Raw genomic sequence first — 19,401 nt, forward strand, 5'->3', positions numbered from 1 at the left:
TTTACTCATTTTTTCAGTCATGTATCATTGCAAATTTAATATTTTGGAGTTTTGGACTGTTTTGGGACATAAAAAGAGATGTCAACTTGGGGAATGTGAAGGTTTTTTTCTATATTTTCTGTGACATTAAGTAAGCCAAACGATTTATCACAAAAATAATTATCATATTCATCAATAACGAAAAGAAATGTTAGTTGTATATTAATTTAGAGACTTATTTAGGACCATGCCCTCATTTTTTGTGCATGTTTTCCTCTATTCCATCTGTGAGGGTTTTAACTCTTTCGATTATTTTTTTAAGATCAATTTATTTATTTTTTCATTTTAAACAACAGAACAGACAAACACACTTGAACAAGAACAACCACGCTCTCCCACCCCCCACCCTCGCGACCTTTCAATTATAAGATCATTCTGATTTCCAGACATGTCGATGATTTCTACGAAGCAACGCAAGAGGAAGCATCTGATAGAGAGGATGGGCAGTCTCTGGGGTTGCAGGAAAAACTAAGGAGTTGTTTTACAGCACAAAGGCAGCTTTTCTAGAGGGAGCTTTTCTGTCAGTATAAATAGATTTGTTTCTGCCAAATGCACATGTTGAAATTAGTAAAATCCACTTCCTATTCTCTTCAGTAAAAGAATAGGTAGCAACAACTACCAGTTGTCTCCATTAATGATCTCATTTTTTTTATTTCTCCGAAGGCAGCACACTTCAGAGCAGGTGTACCTGGATGTCCCTGTATGTCAGCAGCAGGTTGATGACGATGTCGACCGAAAGGCACTCCACGTTGTCCAGCCGCTGCTGGATGCGGCTCAGCTCGGCAGCCAGCTCCATGCCAGTGTACAGCTCCCGAGCCTTACGGATCTCGTTCAGAATGGTCTCGCGGAAATACTGGCTGTGAGAGAAAAGGTAAAAAAAAAAAGAGAAGGAATTAAGCAATACATCTAAAAAACCAGCCCGGTTTCCAACTATTTAAAGTCAGTACAATATGTAATTATAAGCCTTTCTGAACATCATACTAATCAAAATTATTTTAGGGGTCTCCTTGAGGGGGCTATTCTAACATGATTGGAGTTTTTATTCATTTCCTGTTTTAGATCATTTCAGATCGTTCTGTAGTGAGACAAGCTATTTTCCGCGTGTCTCAGGCTATGTTTAGACGGAAACGATCTGAAGAGAAAACGCAAAAGTGGCGTTGTGTTCTCACTTTTTATTCCGCGTTTAGACGAGCGTTATGGGGGGGGGGGGGGGGGTGTGTGTGAAATGCGATGTAGTATGCACACCAGGCGGCTAGGTGGTAGTGTGAAGCACTGCCACACAACACAACCAAGTCCGCGCACCTTCCTTCTACTTGTCTCCCTCTCCTCCTCCTCTCTCCCTCTCCTCTCCCTAGTAGTGCCAAGCGAACAACAAAAGCTGACAATTATGTCTGGACAGACGAGGAGGTGGAGTTATTGCTCCAAACAATGCACAGACAGACAGACAGAGTATTCGTGTAAACACGGCCTTAAATTAGTTTTTAAGAGACACTATTTCATAAATGTTTAAATATTGATATGTATTTTCAGTAAAGAAGTTTGAAACGATAAATGTAGATATTAGTTTCACTAGATTTTGTCGAGGAAAGCATAAAGTTAAAGGAGAATTCCGGTCGATTTCAACACGTAGCTCTGTTGTTTGTAAATGTGGAGTGCTGTTAGTAGCAAGAAAAACTAAAACAATCGGTGCTGCCTACACCGTGTTATCCCCCTGCTAGCGTTAGCACCCAACAGGCTTAAACAGGGCAAGTTTAAATGTGCTTTTAGCCTCTTAACATGCTCGAAATGTCATTACAAGTGCCTACCCATGTACAGTGATTCCTTCCGAGGGAACACAGGGAATTTGACTGGAATATTGGATTGTATGAGTTCGACAATCGACTAGTGTGGACTTGACCGGAAAACAGGAAATAAACAGAGGTATGTGCACTGGCTAGATTAACACAATTTTTATGCCTTTCTGTCACATCTACTGCAGTCAGATTCGTTGTGTTCCTTCGGAAGGAATCACTGCACATGGGTAGGCACTTGTCATGACATTTCGAGCATGTTTAGAGGCTTAAAACACATTTAAAACTTGCCCTGTTTAAGCCTGTTGGGTGCTAACGCTAGCAGGGGGATAACACGGTGTAGGCAGCACCGATTGTTTTCGTTTTTTTTGCTACTGCTAGCACTCCAAATTTCTAAACAACAGAGCTACGTGTTGAAATTGACCGGAATTCTCCTTTAAGACAATGATGGATTATAATGACAAACATAAATTTGTCAGAGTTTCCCTCTGACTGGCACCCCGGCAAGGTCAAACCATGCAGTGTACTGAAAGCAGTGTTATTTACAAAGAAAACTGAATACTCTTCTCAGATGCTCTTTCATATTCTTGAATACACACACAGTAAATGATGAATAGAAACCCTTTTAAAATGTAAAACATTTGTTGGATGTTCATTCACAACTCCACATGGCTTTTATCACACATATTAACATTTTCTGCTGAGCTTACAGTTACACTTAGTCACACTCAGTCACACTCACTGCCAACTAGGGCTGGATAGGGCTGCACGATATGTGGGAAATATCTAATTGCGATTATTTTGACTGATATTGCGATTGTGATATGATTCACAATATTGGAGGGAATGATCATTTTTGTGTTATTATTCTCATTTTCATTGAAAATTACTAAAAAAATATTTTTTAAATGATTATAGTGTGATTTTTTTGCGAGGATTTGTACCAAACTTTTTTTTTTTCTTAAGTCTGTAGGATATAATTTGTAGGCCGGCACATCTCTGCAGCACTACAATACTTGATTCAGAATGGTTTGACACATATTTTGCCTTTAACAAATATTGCACCCCCCTGCGATTTGGGTATTGCACTAGTCCATATTGCAATTTCGATAGAATTGCGATTAATTGTGCAGCCCTAGGGCTGGATATCTTTCAATCAATGTAACTGCCTGAAATGTGTCCGTAGCACAGTAATGAGTATTGAAAACTGTCAAGTTCTGAAATCTCTGAATCATGCCATTGAATGCTCAGTGGTTGTCTTTAATCATAGTTTCTGATTTGAATAATATTCTTTTTCCCAGTTAAAACTATATTTAGGCAAAGTTCTTGTACGTGTGTATTTGAGAAGTTTGGCTTCTTTTTTCATTGTAAAAAAAATCTCTTAAAATTCCCAGGGATCCATGCACTTGATGATCATCGGCTGCACATTATTGTCACTGGAGTGATGAGTAACTCGCTTCATTCACATAATAAATGTGTTCCATGTGAGTTAGCTGACTAAAGTTAAATTAGCTTGAAATTAAACCTCCAATTCACCATTGTATTGGAACACGGTGATATTGAAGGCCAATGTCAGCCCAAAACATGGCATCAGCAAACAGTAAAGATAAGTAAAGGTAGCACAGGTCTCAGTGCCATAAAGGAGAATACATTTAATGTATACTTAGTAGGTTTCCATAAATAAGCTAGCTATTATAAATAGAAGTCATGCTCGTTTACACGATGTACAGAATGCATTCTACTCAGATATCAGGGATGGCTGAGCTGAAAACTCTTTGCTATGCTCACTGGTTATAACTTCACATGTTGGTCTGCAGGAGACAAAAGCTTCATCAAAGTGCACGTTTTTCTTCCGTGCCTGTAAAACCTGAGTCACTATTCCTGGAGCTGAGCGAGAACTAACTGGCTGCTGCATCGTGTGTTGGCAGGAATGCCTAAAATATTACCCCAGCAACTGAGGCTGTGTAAAATGTAATAAAAAAAAAAAAAAAAGTAGATCACCACGCAAGTCAACATTGAGGGATGCACTAAATAAAATAATTACTGCAAGTAAAAATAGGAAGAGTGGGATAATGAAACCAAAGGCCTGTTCTGCTGACAAACAGTTCTGTGTTAATAAGTAAAAAAAAAAACAGTTGAACATTGCTTTTCCCTTTTCTCTTTGCTTAAGATATACAGAAACGTTTTGGGCATTTCACATGTACAGTACAACGATGTCATGCTTCTGTTCTCCGAGTTGGGAAGTTGTTCCTTTGACGTTTATGAGCTTTACAAAGAACAACAAAGAAGATGTGTTGTATTGTATTGCTCAGAGCAACAGGTTGATAGCTGTTTTCAGTATTTATTTCCAGTTTAAAGCATTATATTAGCAGTTTTGTCCCAGACTTGTTGCTGCACCATTAACATTACATTGCCTAAAACCACTAAAATATTGCTTTACCCGACTTGTTATCAGGGTCAACGCTAACAAAAAACCTCTCTAACTGATCTAGGTCACTGTACGTGGACAGCAACTAACAGTTACAACCTAATACCATATTACAAATTACATGAGCAACAACCATATACCATTAACCCAATGTGAATGTTCTTTGTTGGGAACTCGTTTTTCAGATTATTCAGACACCACGTGATTGCAGCATTACATTTCCTTCAGAGGAACTTGTTGTTTGCAGAAATAGCTTTAGAGTTTTTCTTTTGCTTCCTCATCCCCAAACCCATTGCTTTGTTCTCAATGTTAAAGTGTTTCCCAGTTTACAATAACTGAAAAGTGACTGTGCCCCCCCCCCCCAATCCCCCATCCCCCACGCAGTTGCTAGTAGCCAAGGAGGACACGGAGGATTAAAAAAACATGGACTCTTCAGAAGAGGTAATTATCTTCACTCAAGTTTCGGCACGGGAAAGTCACCGGACTCCCCAATCTTCTGAACATAGCCATACTGAGAAATACAGAGATTGTTGTGTGGAGCTGATAGTCTTAATTAGCTTTATAACAACTCATTTAGTAATGGCTTGAATGTGACGGACGTTCACTAATATCAAAAAGTTACGCACTAAAGCTTTAACATGGTCATTCATGATTGCAGGGAAATAACCCTCTAATGTTAACCCTACTACTGTACACATTCACTCAAAAGTGAGCCAGACATAGGACTTTTTGGCATCTGCTTTAACACGTACAGTATGTTTCCATCCATTCACGGTCAGCACTTCAGTATACTTACTGGGAGTTTCCCTGTGACACTTTGAGCAGCTGGATGAAGCGGTCGAGCAGCGGCATGCAGATGGGCCCCAGCAGCATCTCGAAGCTGGGCTGCATCAGCTCCGTCAGGCCCTTCATCAGGCTGCCCTCACAGCAGTACACCTTGTTGTGAGGCGTCACCATGTACGGGATGAAGGCATAGTTGGCTGAGCATGTCTGTTGATACAAGAGACACTGTTTGGCAAAAGAGCAGTATATTTAGTATATATATCAGTATATTTAAGCAGCAGGGGACTCTTTTTGTATAACATTGTGGGTTTGGTGTGAAAGAGGCATCAGCAATATTTTAGCCAATTGTGGGTGCATCATTTGGAAAATCCAACAAACTTGATACTTGGATTAAATGAAGAGGGAAAAAGGATAAAACTACATTCAGTAGCTTTTTTATGAAATCTGTATTTAAATCTTCACTTCTTAAAGGTATTTAGCCTACTATGTAGACACTGTGATGACATTCTAGTTGACAAGACAGTCTCACCACAATGATCATGGACTTCTCATCCATGTTGGCTTAAAATTTCAGGTTTAAAAGTTCATTCTTGATCTACCTTATACTTAAACTCCATCTGCTGAAGAAGATTTTGTGATGCGATCAAAAGCCCCAGAATAGCTAAGAAATGGATTTTTTTGTCAACTACTGTTTCTAAGTGAAAATAATTTTTCTCCAATGCAACACATTACTTAAACACACATCTCCACATATTTCATTCTGTGACAGCACATGTTGTACTACTAAAGACACTCATGCTGATCCAAAGCCCTGAGCACACGTGGGCAGTTGTTTTTAAACATATGTACATTTGCAAATTATAATGTGATATAACAAAAAGACTAAAGACTAACAACGTGCTTATGCAGTTATTTAAAAGCAGCTATTGTGGTTGTAGTTTAGCTAATATTGGGCATATTGAGCTATTATGTGTATTAACCAAACTTAAGAGTATAATGTATCGTAAGCAGTTTAAAAGTATCCTAAAGAAGCAAGGTGTGCATTTACAGTAAATACAAACTTTCATTAAAAGATTACCTTATCTAAATTATTTAACAAACAGTCTTTACAACCGATTTTATGGACACTGTAAAGTAAAAGATGACATTGTTTAGGGAGGAAGCAAATTGCCTGGAGGAAGTCTGAGTTCTTTCCCCTGTTCAAGACAGTTTCAGGTAATAGTGTTTGTGTTGCGTTTGTGTTGCGTTGTCTTCACTGAACCAGTCTAAACAGGCAGCAGCCAGGACGAGAGATCCGCACCAGTGCTGACAGCCAACTAGGAGCTGCTTTCTTGCAACCACAAACGCAGCCATGCACTTACAAATTCCACTTTGCAGCATGGCGCTCATAAAAATCAAGCAGAAACAAAAGTCTTGCTGCTCACCTAGAGCAAAGCTCTTCCTTGTTATTTGCTGCAGCTGTGGCATGCAGGAGTAATTTCCTTTCTTTGTCTGTTTCAGTTCTAGCTGCAGTTGTATCACTAAACGTGTTCTTCTTTGTTTACTCAGCTCTAATTTTTGACATCTGGGTTATGTCTGGAAGTAGATTGTCTGTATTCTGCGTCTGTATTTGTTTTAAACTTCACATTATTCTCAGCAGCGGTCGTGATGCTTCTGTTGGCCTGCCACTGCTGAATAAACAACGAGGAAACACATGCATGTGGTGTTTGCAGACAGGACAGAGAGAGAGAGGCAGGAAATCCATTATTGACATCCTCAAGAAAGAACTGAGGTCTTTTCAAGGAGATCTATTCCCAGAATGTCAGATGTGAGGTGAAACAGAACATGAGAGCATCTGAAGGTGGATGGGCTGCTACCCAGCTGCATCCTGACGGCTTTAATATTCTGTCATGGTTTTAGCTTTCCATGCAGCCTCTTAGAGGAAACACACTGCTGCTGCTCTCACTGCCATAGAAAAGGAAGCGAAAGGAAGGTGCGGCATTGAAGCAATGAAAGCCACCTGCAGAAAACTGCTTCCTCTTGTGCAACAGCGATTCATAACATCACCGGTTGCTGCAGTGGCGGTGCATGCCTTTCATAAATAAACATGTGACCCCTATTTCTGTTAGGTGTAACCAGACAGGTTGCATATCCTGACGCTATATTTAGCTCCTCCGTGTGTGTAAGATTCGTGGGGATCGCATGACAGGTTTGTTTTTACAGGCCGATGCATATGTCAGAGCGGCTGCAGGTCGTTCTGAGCTAACCTCCGCTAGTCGCTCACAGGTAACAAGTGCGAGTGAAACAAATGAGACGGGACTAGCTCACGGGGAATCTGGTGAATGTGACTGAGAGTGAGTCAGTTGTTCAGAGAGTGAGTCATCTGGCTTGTTAGCCTTTGCCGATGGTCCATCTGTCCATTTTCAGTTACAGGAGGGTTGTAGCTGCATGCCTACTCTCCCACCTACACAGAGGCAAACAAAGAGCCGACCACAACTTGATGTTAGTACTTAATTTACAGTATATGACTGTTCCAACAGTATTAACCCGTTGAGGAAATTGTCAATGTCATCATGACTAATAACCACTATTGGTCTCCTCCAGTTTGTACCTGTGAGCTGCAGATTTGAATCAAGTCTGTGGGTAGCTACAGTCAGCCAACACAGACGAAGCAATGTGCTTGTAATTACAGTAATTGGATATACTCCAACAGAGGCTAATTACCTGAATTTCCGCTATCATGGTGGGTAGTTAAATACAATTAGCAAAACATGCTTTTGTAACAGCAGAGGATAAGCAGATACATTTACATCTGATATTTTAAGATATTTGTTTAAATGACAGATATTAAATGCATTTGCATCAGCACAGAGTAGCCTTACTGTAGTTAAAGGCCAACTGACTGTTGGCTACACCCCACCCCCAAACAACAGCGATTGTCCAATCATGGTTGTGTAAACGTGACTAAGCACAGGAGGCCTGTCAGGCTTTTGGATTTCTCCAAATGTTGAAGTGGATCTCTGGTGAGTCTTACTCAGCATCTCAAGACTTTGGAAGATTATGTCTTTTTCTAGCCTTGCCAAAAGCAAAAACACAAGAGCAAAATAGTGAGGAATGCATTAAAGAATGTATTTATCAAATGTTTGCATGCCCGACTGACTAGCTACAGTAGTAACCTAAGCCCCTTTCACACATGCACTGCAAACCTGAAATTATCTAGACATTACCTGGCAGAACTGTATGTGAGAACGCAAATGTCTGACTCAGTTGGATCAGAAATAGCTGCGTGTTGATGACATTTCTATCGGTTTGCAAAACACGGAAGAAAACAAACATCCAAGGGTGAGGAAGAACGGTGAGTTACACAAAGACGACAAGAAAAATGTCTAACTGGAGAGACGACGGCATTCGGGAAACTTCTTTAATAAGGGCCGATGCAGAAATCGTCAAATTCAAGGAATGGCAAGAGACTCGGTTGTTTATGACCAAAGTTCCAGTATGTGAAAATGGCTCTGTTACTAACAAAGAAAAGTAGAACCGCATTAACTTACTACATTATTTTGTGGGATTACAAGTTAGAAGTTGAGGTCCATGGGAACGAAGATGCTATTATATCAGAGTTGAGAGGAACGTTTAGCGTGTATGCACCTTTGTGTCTTGCTCATCTGGTTTGTAGAAGTTTAAACTGCAGCGACCTCAGCCAAACTTGTTACATAGTGTTACACTTTCCAAACAAATCTTGCCTCTTTCTCATGTAAAAGTGACACACTTTTAGAAAATAGTACAGCAAGGCCAAATCTAACCTCTGTGTTGCTGCCCAAATATGTTCTTCTACAGTAAGCATCTGATAACATTTTAAATACATTTGTATCTGTAATACAGCACTATAATGATAAGGCAACCAAGCTTCACCCTGCAACACAAGTACAATGAAGCTAATTATGTACATGTCTTATACACGAATCATTAACTGGTGAGGAGGGTAACTTTTTTGCCAGGGATGTCTTTTAGCATTATATCATGTATGTAGACATCTGAATAATTGAGACCGTGCAACAGTTAATAAGGGGGGCAGGGGTTAGCGTGCCTGTCCCTGCCTTCTCTCTAATTTAGAAATAAAAAGTGTCTATATACACATTATAATCTAGGTTGCTCACAGAAATGAATAGATTTCTAATTTTAGGGGCTAATTGTAAAGTTTGAGTATACTGTTAAGAGCAGACTACAGCAGGCTGAAGTGCCATGCTTTGGATTGTGTGTTGACTTGACAGAGAAGGTTTTATTTGTTTTAAAGATTATTTTTTGTGCATTTCAGGCCTTTATTTTTTAAAGGACAGCTGAAGACATGAAAGGGGAGAGAGAGGGAGAATGACATGCAGCAAAGGGTCGCAGGTTGGAGTCGAACCGGCGGCCGCCTCGTGGAGGAGTAAACCTCTATATATGGGCGTGCGCTCTACCAGGTGAGCTACCCAGGCACCAGAGACAGAGAAGGTTTGCTATGGGCGGAAAGTTACCGTGTGAACTTGTTTTTGTATAAATATGATTAATATAATGTCCAAAATGTATTTTAAACTGAAAAGGTTTAGTGCTTCAAGTGGAATGGAAATTGATTAAAACTGATGTAAAAAAAAAAATGATGCTAATCATTGCACATGCAGAGAAAAGAGCTACAATACCTTCAAAGAGATGGAAAATGTAAAAAAACAAAAACAAAAAAAAACTCTGCCGATATTACACTTTAAGTGCACTTTTACCAGCAAAGAGGGCAAGCTAAGAGCACATGCACCAGTGCAGAGGGCAGTGAAGTGCCTTAATAGGAACAAGAAAGAGAGAGAACAAAGTCAGTGAGTGCACATAGGGGAGATCATTGAGCTCACACTCTCACACTGTGAGTGATAATCAGCTCTCTGCACACGGTACGAGTTGTCGGAGATCAGTATGTTTCATGCAGCACAGCGCTACCTCCTTCCTCTCTGAAAAGTCACTTAGGAGAGCTGAGCCTTTCATCTCAGTCCTGAACATTGATTCCTGGACGCCAGTCAGTCTTCTGCTTCTGTCTTAATCTCTGTTCGAGAGCTGATTTAGTCAATTGTTCAATTAGAAAATTAAACATCATCAATTTCGATAAGTGATTAATCATTTAAGGTATCTGTCAAGCAGAAATGGTGAACATTCGTTGCAGCTTCTCAAATGGGAGGATTCGCTGCTTTTCTTTTGTTATAACACTGTAAATTCAATTATTTTTTTAAGTTGGACAAAACAGGCAATTTAAAGACATCACTTTGAGTTTAGGGAAGTACTTTTTCCATTCTCTTACATTTTATAATCTAAACTGCCAACAACTGAAAGAAATAATTACTAGATTTATCATATACCTTTTTTTAGGATCCCTGTTTTCTATACTATACTGTGACAGGGTTACAGTAATAGGTGGTTTATAATGACAACACTATTGGCTTTGTCCTCTACATGTTGTATTTAGCACATACTACTCAGAGCCACAATGGTAAAACAATGCACATTTCCAACTAAAAACACAGTACACTTGCATTGGCTTTACTAAAAAACGTAGATATATTCACCCAATGTGTTTCAGTGGGTGAATCAGTAAAGAACAGGATTTCCTTAGCTTTAAAGCAGCACCTCATTTGAATGCTGCCGTTTTTGCAAGTCCAAGTGTCAAAATGCTTGAGCCTTTTTATGCAGATCAAGCCCATGCTCACTTAGTCACTGTAACTCATGAGAAACCGCTGTCATCGGAGGGAAAAAAAACCTCTTGAAAATGGAAGATAAGATGTTTTCATTTTTTATATTTCCGTGTGAAACATTTATCACAGCGTCTAAACAAAAGTGGACTGCAAAGGAGAAAACCTTTATAAACACCAAAGAGAGAAACATAAGCTGTTAGACACTGTGCTCCCTAAACGTTGTAAAAAAAATAAATAAAAACATATTTTCCGTACCACATAAGATGTGTGATGTGTGAGCAATGGCTGAGTAGAGTGTGAAAGGCAAAGGCGAGGAAAAAAATAATTGCTTTGTGCACTTACAGTGTTCTTCTGGCAAATTATCTCCTGAAAGAAGAAAAGAGAAAAATACAGTTAGAGATAACACAAGAACATTTCTCCAATTTCTTTGTTTCTGTATTACTGAATAAAACAATAGAATACATATCAGTTGCACTAAAATTCATACATCATACCTGAGACGGTAACATTTTATTAAGACAGCTGCTTGTGCAATATCTGATGAACGTTACTGGTTAAAAGCTGTGACACTATATGGAGTAACAGTTGGTGCCATGAATGCGCCTTGAAGGGTAGACATGCACCAATCAAATAAGAGAAGACCACGAGCTGTAACCAACGTAGGTTTCACAACATTTAAAAAAGGTTTTGCAAATGTTGTTTGTTAGGTCTAGAGGCTTTGCTTACAAGGAGAATGACTAATGTAGCTTTCTAATGGCGCTTTTCCATTACATGGTACCTGCTCGACTCGCCTCGTCTCTACTCGCCTTTTTTGGTTTTCCATTACGAAAAAAAGTACCTGGTACCTGCTAAGAGGTACTTTATTTAGTACCACCTCAGTCGAGGTTCCAAGCGAGCTGAGCCGATACCAAAAGGTGACGTGAAAGCGACAGACGGGGGTGTCCTGAACAAACCTGCTATTTTTAAACAGTTTAGCCAGCTGTGTTTTTTTGCTGCCTCCAGCTTAATTTGAAACTAAATGTGTCTTCTGGCAACAACAACACACCTTCCACGTTCTGTGTGTGTGTCGCGTATTAGGTCACGGCAGTTTACTGCGGCGCCGCTTGTTTTACAGTTCTGCGGAGGCTCCAGGCAGAGCTTTCGCCGTAGTCTACGTACACATACACATGCTGGCTCGACGCACACACCAGCGCACAAGTATAAACATCAGGCCACTTACATAGGCTACGCCGAAAACTCTGCGTGGAACCTCCACAGAACTGTAAAACAAGCTCAAGTGACCTGATGTTTATACTTGTGCGCTGGTGTGTGCGTCGAGCCGGCATATAGACGACCAGCTACGCTGAGGCGGTACTAAAATCTGCAATGGAAAACGGACGCACAGTGTGTCGAGTCGATGCGAGTGGAGTCGAGGCGAGCAGGTACCATGTAATGGAAAAACGCCATAAAGCACACGGAGGTCTTTTGTCTTGCAGAAAGTCAGGTATTCAGTACTTGAAAGCGAGTTCTTAGTAAAATAGTAACTTTTTGCATCCGTTTTACTCGTCTCTTAAAGTGCTCATATTGTGCTTTTTGGCTTTTTCCCTTTCCTTTATTGTGTTATATATCTTTTTTGTGCACGCGTTAAAGTGAAAAAGCCCAAAGTCCACCCAAAGGGACTTACCATCTCCAACAGAAAACACTGTTCACAAACTGCTCCAAACAGCTCTATTGTAGTCCAGCCTTTACTTCCGTGACGAACATGCGTCACTTTGTAACACACGTTATAATGCTCACCTAGCTGCTAGCGTAGCACGCCCTCATACTCTGCTTCTGACTGGGTAGTAGTCCTTACCTAGGTACTGCGCATGTGCGACTCCCAACAAAGATGGTACAGAAGAGTGATGCCTCAATCTGTAGCTAAATCAGAGAGCTCAACACACAGGGTGAAAAGAATATGGTGTTTTTTGAAAATTAAACTATGTAAACCTATTCTGATATAACCTCTAAATACAATTATGAACATGAAAATGAGCATAATATGAGCACTTTAAACAATCTTTGCTTTAAAATGAACCAAATCTGGGATTATAGAGATTGCCAATTTTCATTTCACATACTTGCACCACACACATTTTAAGCACAACCAGAGATGATTTTGGTGATAGTCCTCTCATCACACACTAAATAAAGCGGATCAATGAGCCGAGTTACTAAAAAAAGGAAGGAAGTAGTCATTTCACCTCACTAACATTAAACGGTTGAAGATTTACTCATATCTGCCTGTGAGTAAAAATGAATGGGCGTTTGTATAATATCACTATCACATTCACTATTCATGCATTGCTGTGATGACCTTTAGGATGTGTTACAATCTGAATAAATTAGGATATCTTCTTCATGTTGGCTGTGCTTTAAAATAAATCTGAAAATATCCACACAAGTACTTCCAACTGGAAGTAAATGGCTTTCTTCTTATATATGAAGAAAATCATTTACTTCCAGTCTTATTTTATTAGTGAATAAACTGTACCTGCTTGAACAGTGAGACCACTTTTATTCTTCAGGGAAAAAAAATCAGCGTGAAAAGAAGCATGAGCAGCATGGGAGTACACAATGGTCTCTTTAGAATCTTGATTTATTAAAAAAAGATTCCTGATTCCTGAGATTAAAACGTCCCCCTTTGAAACAATTTAGCAGTCTGATAGAGATCAGAGGAAACCATCAGAGAGAAGTGGTCTTTTCAGGCAGGGTTGGGAGCAGCTAGCCGAATGCCCAGCCAGGCGGGCGGGCACCACAGCAAACCACAGGAACTCCTAATAGGTACTAGTCTGCCTTAGGGCAGGCCAACTATAAAAAAATATAAAAAATAATAGAGCTGAGACTGTGCATTGGGTTTTTAATGACATGTTTATCTTGACTTCTGCATTTAATGTGCACTGAAGTGCTGCATAGTACTATATGTTGACTGCACAGTGTGGTCGCGTGTTGCCATAATACCCCTCTCACCACACAGAACACCTACAATAAAGGCTTCAGTGTTCCTCTGCTACAAGTCGCCGACAGCAGGAGCTTAACATGTGTTCAGCTTGGGCGTCAGACAGCGTGAACTGCGTCTCATCTGTTACACGGGAGCTATGAGAGACTTGCACTGTTGTCATACAGTATGCTGACTCAGCCAAAACTTGTCTTGGTGAGATTTTTTCTGGGTCATAGTTAAAGTAACAATCTGATGTTTTAATATGAATAAATATGAGACACTCTCCATTACAGATTGCTATAACAGAGCAGTGCCTCTGCTCTTTTCCTTGAAGGTTGTGGTTTATTTCATAACAGCGTATCATCTTTTATAAATTTAGTGGAGGTGGTCTTTGTTACAGAAGGAGGCAGCCCACCTCCACTAAAAAAAAAAAAAAACTTGATAACATGAGTAATGATATTCTGGTGATGATCATTACTCATGTTATCAAGTTGAGCACCTCCACCGAGAGTGCACAATACCCTAACTTTTTTATTTAAAAAATGAAACATGTTTAGAAATTCAATATGAATCTGCAAGTGCAGTAGTGTAGATGATATTTCAATGATGAGCAATCCTTCACAACCCGGACCCACGCCTGGACTGATGTCTACCTGTTTTTGGGGCGGTGACTTAACTTCTCACCAAACTTTATTGAAGTCTGTAACTGTAAAATTCATCGGAATTTTCCAGCTAGAAAACATCAGGACTGGAATTAAATCCTCCTTAGTGGACATTATAAAGTACCTATAGATACATAACTTCAAAAAAAGAAATAAAATATTACAAAAAAAAAGACATCACAGTACTGGACACATTGACTGACAGGTGATCCCTGAAGTGCAGAGCAGAAACACCATCACGCCATCGCTGACTTTCAAAAGGTTTTTATAAATGCATTTCCTTCCATCAAATTATTGGTGCATTTATGTGCCGCTGACAGCAAATCACATTTCTGTCAATCCCCCGTCCCTCCCTGCCTCCTCCTAAATATAGCCTTTAATCACCACCTTTGTGAACCACAGTTATTGTCTGGTTCACGTGTTTAAGTGATGACGGCAGGATTGTCCTGGTTTCTGCTCATGGTGACGGCTTACTGTACCTGCAGAGACTGGAGGGAGTCGGAGTTAGTATCGCAGTACAGGATGATGTTGTTGGCCATGCTGAAACTCTCTCTGACTCCCAGGTGGTAGAAGAGCGACGGCTGGCGAAAGGCATCCGTCATCTCCACCACAGCAATGTCTGATAGAAAGAGACAGGTACAGGTGTGTTGATAGGTGTAGCTCTCTAACTTAATACTTTGATTAAAAGTGTTCCAGGACCTGGCTTTGTGCACAGGGGCATTGTCATGTTGAAACAGGAAAGGGCCTTTTCCAAACTGCTGCCACAATGTTGGTAGCACAATATTGTTTAAGATATCATTGTATGCTGCAGCATGGGCGTACATTTCATCTAATAGATCGGGGGGGGGACAATAAACATAAAATGATTGAAGTGGACACAGATAATACAGCCACAATTGTACTTGTAGAGGATATGTGTAGATGTGGAACTCCAGTAAGTAGGCTGGCAAAACTATTTTATACACTTTAAAAATCGGATGAAGTGATTCTTTTACATGTGATACTGAACTGAGAACTGAGCCTCCTAGGAAGCAAGCTAACTAACTAGCAAGCCAGCCGGCCATTTAAATAGTAAAGTTTAACAACTTAATGTTTTATTCGTACACTTTTGTCACAGCGTAGAAAACGCTCTCGCCAGATGAGTAACAACTTTGTTACAGTAGGCTCGTTTTCTGTAACTAGTGAAAGCACGTTCTTTGCCAGTCTACTTACTGACGCAATTCGATCTCTCCCACGAGTCCCACCGGACTTCTGTGTACCGTTAACGGGAGAAAACCTTTTACAGTCAATAGAGAAAACCAAGCAGTGGACCAAACCACTGTGAGGCAAGGGAGGTGGGACTCTAGATGTTTCTAAACTAAAAGAAAACACATTTTGTTGCCCCATGTGCATTTGTATTGTTTAACTACTTACCATTTTTTACAGTCATTGCCACACAATTATTTGAAGTGTATATTATTTACAATACACAGCGTGGTTTAATTGATTTTTTTTTTTTTGGGGGGGGGGGACAACACATAAAACAGCAACACATTTTCGTGTGGATTCAATAAAAAAGTAGCAGTGTTGTTGCTTGAATAATTAAACAATTCAGCAATCCACTTAAGAAGCAGTTCAGGTATAAAGTGTGCCATTGCTGCTTAACTCTTATCAATTAGTCAACTGACAAAAATACAACTTTAATTAACTGATTGACCAATTACAGTAATTGTCGAATGAATATGTCAAGTAAAAGTGCATTTTAGTGTTTGATATCATTAGAAATTAAATACATTTCTAGACTAAATTATACTAAACTCGGTAACAATGACATTTCTCATTACTGGCAACTGTCCAATTTATACTACATAATGTAATTTATACTACATAATGTATAATGTATGTATGTATGCCTGTATCATATCAGAGACCTCGCTAACACTTAATGGACAGATTTAAAGCCACATCATGTGTGTGTCAGTATCTCATACTACAGTTTGTTACAGGTGGTGTTCACAGCAGTCTGCTGTAGACTCTGGTGTCAGAGAAACAAGTGGATCTAACTCAGAAGCACGCTCTTGAAAAACAGATTTGCTGAAAGGTGGTGTGACCCCATCTTTTCAACTCTATGAACACAAATACAGTCAATACCACACTGACTCCAGCTTGACTCAAGCATATGATCTGGATCAATAGTGTCACTCAAACCAGCAGGGACTACAGCTTCTGCTGAAGGGGTGGAGAGTTCCCAGCCTTGAACCAAGGGGCTTTTTACAAGCATAACAGACTGCTGTGTTACCAAAGAGCTTAATCATAGGTGTGCTGTTGAACGGAACCGTAACGTACAAATACCATTTTATACTGCCCACAGCATAAAATATCTCAATGCTTGCATTGATATGGCATTATGATATGTATGTGGCATTAAACTAGGGCTGTGGAATTAATCGAATTGTAATCGCGATTATGATTTCGGCTCCTAAAGATCACAAAAACAATGTATTTGCGAAAAACTATTATTTTGCATATTACGTTTTGCAATAAACTCTTATTTTGTCTTGTGTGCTGAATGAAAAACTAAATTTCAAACGAGAAAAGTATTACGGGAAATTTCACTGTTCAAGCTGTTTTCACTGTTGATTTGTTTAACCGTTTTTTTTTGTTGTTTTTTTTAAGTTGCAACATATTTCCAAAAGTGAATGAGTAATTGTGTTAAATAATCGTGATTTTAATATTGACCAAAATAACTGTGATTATGATTCTTCCCATAAGAAGACACTTTATTTATCCCACAAGGGGAAATTACATTTTTAGACTCCGTTTTTACAGTAATAATAATAATAATAATAATAATAATAATCGAGCAGCCCTACATAACAGACTGCTGTGTTACCAAAGAGCTCATTCATATGTGTGCTGTTGAACTGAACTATAACGTACAAATACATTTGACCCTGCCAACGGCATAAAATCCCTCAATTCTTGCATTGATATGGCAATAAACACATGCACAAAAGGTGTAGAATAAGGATGACAGTGTTATGGAGGCCCACACATGAGGTGGGGTGATACACGCTGTCCCTGAGACCGCCCCGAGACACTGATAACAACAAAAACACATCAGCCCGGTGGCTGCGCTCCAGTAATGACATAGTAGCTCAGAGAGTCACAGAGATAACGCCGCACCCTGGTATTTCATCTGTTTCCCAACCCTCCACCTCTCTGTGTCAACAAACACATTACATGGAGATTAGGAGCGATGAAACGCTGATCCAGCCAACTGTATCTTTTACCCCTTATGGGTCCTTTCAAGCTAGCACTAAAATAAGCACTTGTTCACACTCGAGCAAGTCAGATGATAGGTTGCTCTTTTCTGACCAATATCCGGTATTGTCAATTTTAGGCTCAACAGAACAAAAACAGTGGGACAATATATCGTGAGAGAAGCACAGCCTGCAACTTTAAAGTTTTGATTCACTCTCACCGCATCATTTCCTGCTGTATCAGGCACCTGTTTAAGCGAGAAAAACTCTGATAAACCCACTGTTCCTCCCCAGCACCAGACAACAGACAGACACAGTTAGCAACTAGCTGGCAAACATAATGGAGCATTTAGCAGCACACGAATTAGATATTTCCCTCATGAGTTAGCAAGAGTTTCCTGCCCACAAGTGGCCAAAATAATCTATTAATGGAGCTTTAAAACAGCTCTGATAACTCTCTGTGCTCATCAAACAGCCTCCACATTCATTAGGATGCAACACCAGCAGCATGGTGAAAACTACTTTCTCTCTCAGATATTCTAATACTATTAAGCAACCATGTGAATGCTCATAACTTGAACACACAGTTAACATCAAACAGTCACTTTAATTCATTCCAACACAACACTGCAGAGAGACGCCGATTGCCGGTTGCAGCGGTGGAGAGCTTTTGTCAGTGATGAGGGGCCATGCAGCTCCCCGCACTCATCATCAGCACATGTAAATTCATCCAGGAAGCAGGTACTTGTTGCTGGCCTCAGAGGTTTTCATCATCAACCCCTTCCTCCACATGAGCTTTAGAAAACAGCCTTTTCAAACATTTCCATTTCTGTCAAGCAGGCAGAGGACAGGATATACGGGATTTTAAGCTCTGCGGCTCTGTGCTGTGATGCAGAATATCAAGAGTTTTTTTTTGCTCTTGAGCAGCCAGTATCTTCACATCAGGATGTCTGCTATCTGATTGAGTGCACATTAGGTTTCACTTTCTGACGTATAAGATGGAGAGGTAAAGTACACCTTAATCCTCACTCGCTGACCATTGCTTAACAACACTTGTTACTTCCATATCTATAAAGCATTTCGATTAATATCTCAACAATCACACACGATGTTCATTGAATGTTCGGCCATCACCTAGGTCCAAAGCAAGACTGATTGGCTTGGAAAAATTAGGACACTTTGACTCTTTTGGGGTTAACTGGACCTTAAGCAGTTAAGCAAACCTTAATGCAAACCTTAAAAATCCTGAATATTTAGCTTCTTCAGTGCTCTTACTTTTTGCAAACAAGGTGCTGGATGTCAACATCCAGACAGCGCGGGTTGGCTGATGAATAAAAGATAAGCTTGTCTCATTTCTCTGCTGGCGGGCAACCGTATCAATATTACATCTCAGCGAGATTTGAATGCAAACAGGCCATTTAAAGGCAGTGGGGTAAAACAGAGCTGTATTTCTGACCAAAAAAGAAGGTTGCAGTTGTGTTTATTTTTAAAATGCAGCGATGACTTGGGTGGCGTAATTCTGCATTGCTTTGCTTGGAAACCTCACCTGCTTCACAAGAATCCACCTGAGCAAAGGAAAATGTTTGGTGTCATTGGGCAGGGCTAATATAGTTAGGTGATGATTAAGGAACACAGCCGTGCACATAATGAAAAGAAAAGGGCATGACACAAGTGACAGGAGACTCGCCAGGAGCAATCAGTGCAGAGCTCATAAGTGCTTTGTACTCACAATAAAGCCCCTGAGAGCTGACAACAATTGACTGGTGGCCTATGTCATCAGTGTGGATTGTGTGTTTCAGTCTAGATGCACA

General features: G+C 40.0%; 1 protein-coding gene across 2 annotated transcripts in view; it reads right to left on the reverse strand.

The window, feature by feature from the left end:
- Window positions 1-19,401, reverse strand: part of map3k5 (mitogen-activated protein kinase kinase kinase 5) — an 84,046-nt gene that overhangs the window by 43,074 nt on the left and 21,571 nt on the right. For both annotated transcript variants that reach the window (XM_031322335.2, XM_031322334.2), the window contains exons 2-5: window positions 14,828-14,967; window positions 11,070-11,093; window positions 5,054-5,247; window positions 728-896 (exon numbers count right to left, since the gene is read on the reverse strand). In XM_031322335.2, coding sequence (XP_031178195.1) covers window positions 728-896; window positions 5,054-5,247; window positions 11,070-11,093; window positions 14,828-14,967 — 527 coding nt within the window. The remainder of the gene's footprint in view (window positions 1-727; window positions 897-5,053; window positions 5,248-11,069; window positions 11,094-14,827; window positions 14,968-19,401) is intronic.

The sequence above is a fragment of the Sander lucioperca genome, chromosome 19, assembly GCF_008315115.2.
Source record: "Sander lucioperca isolate FBNREF2018 chromosome 19, SLUC_FBN_1.2, whole genome shotgun sequence".
Classification (NCBI taxonomy): domain Eukaryota; kingdom Metazoa; phylum Chordata; class Actinopteri; order Perciformes; family Percidae; genus Sander; species Sander lucioperca.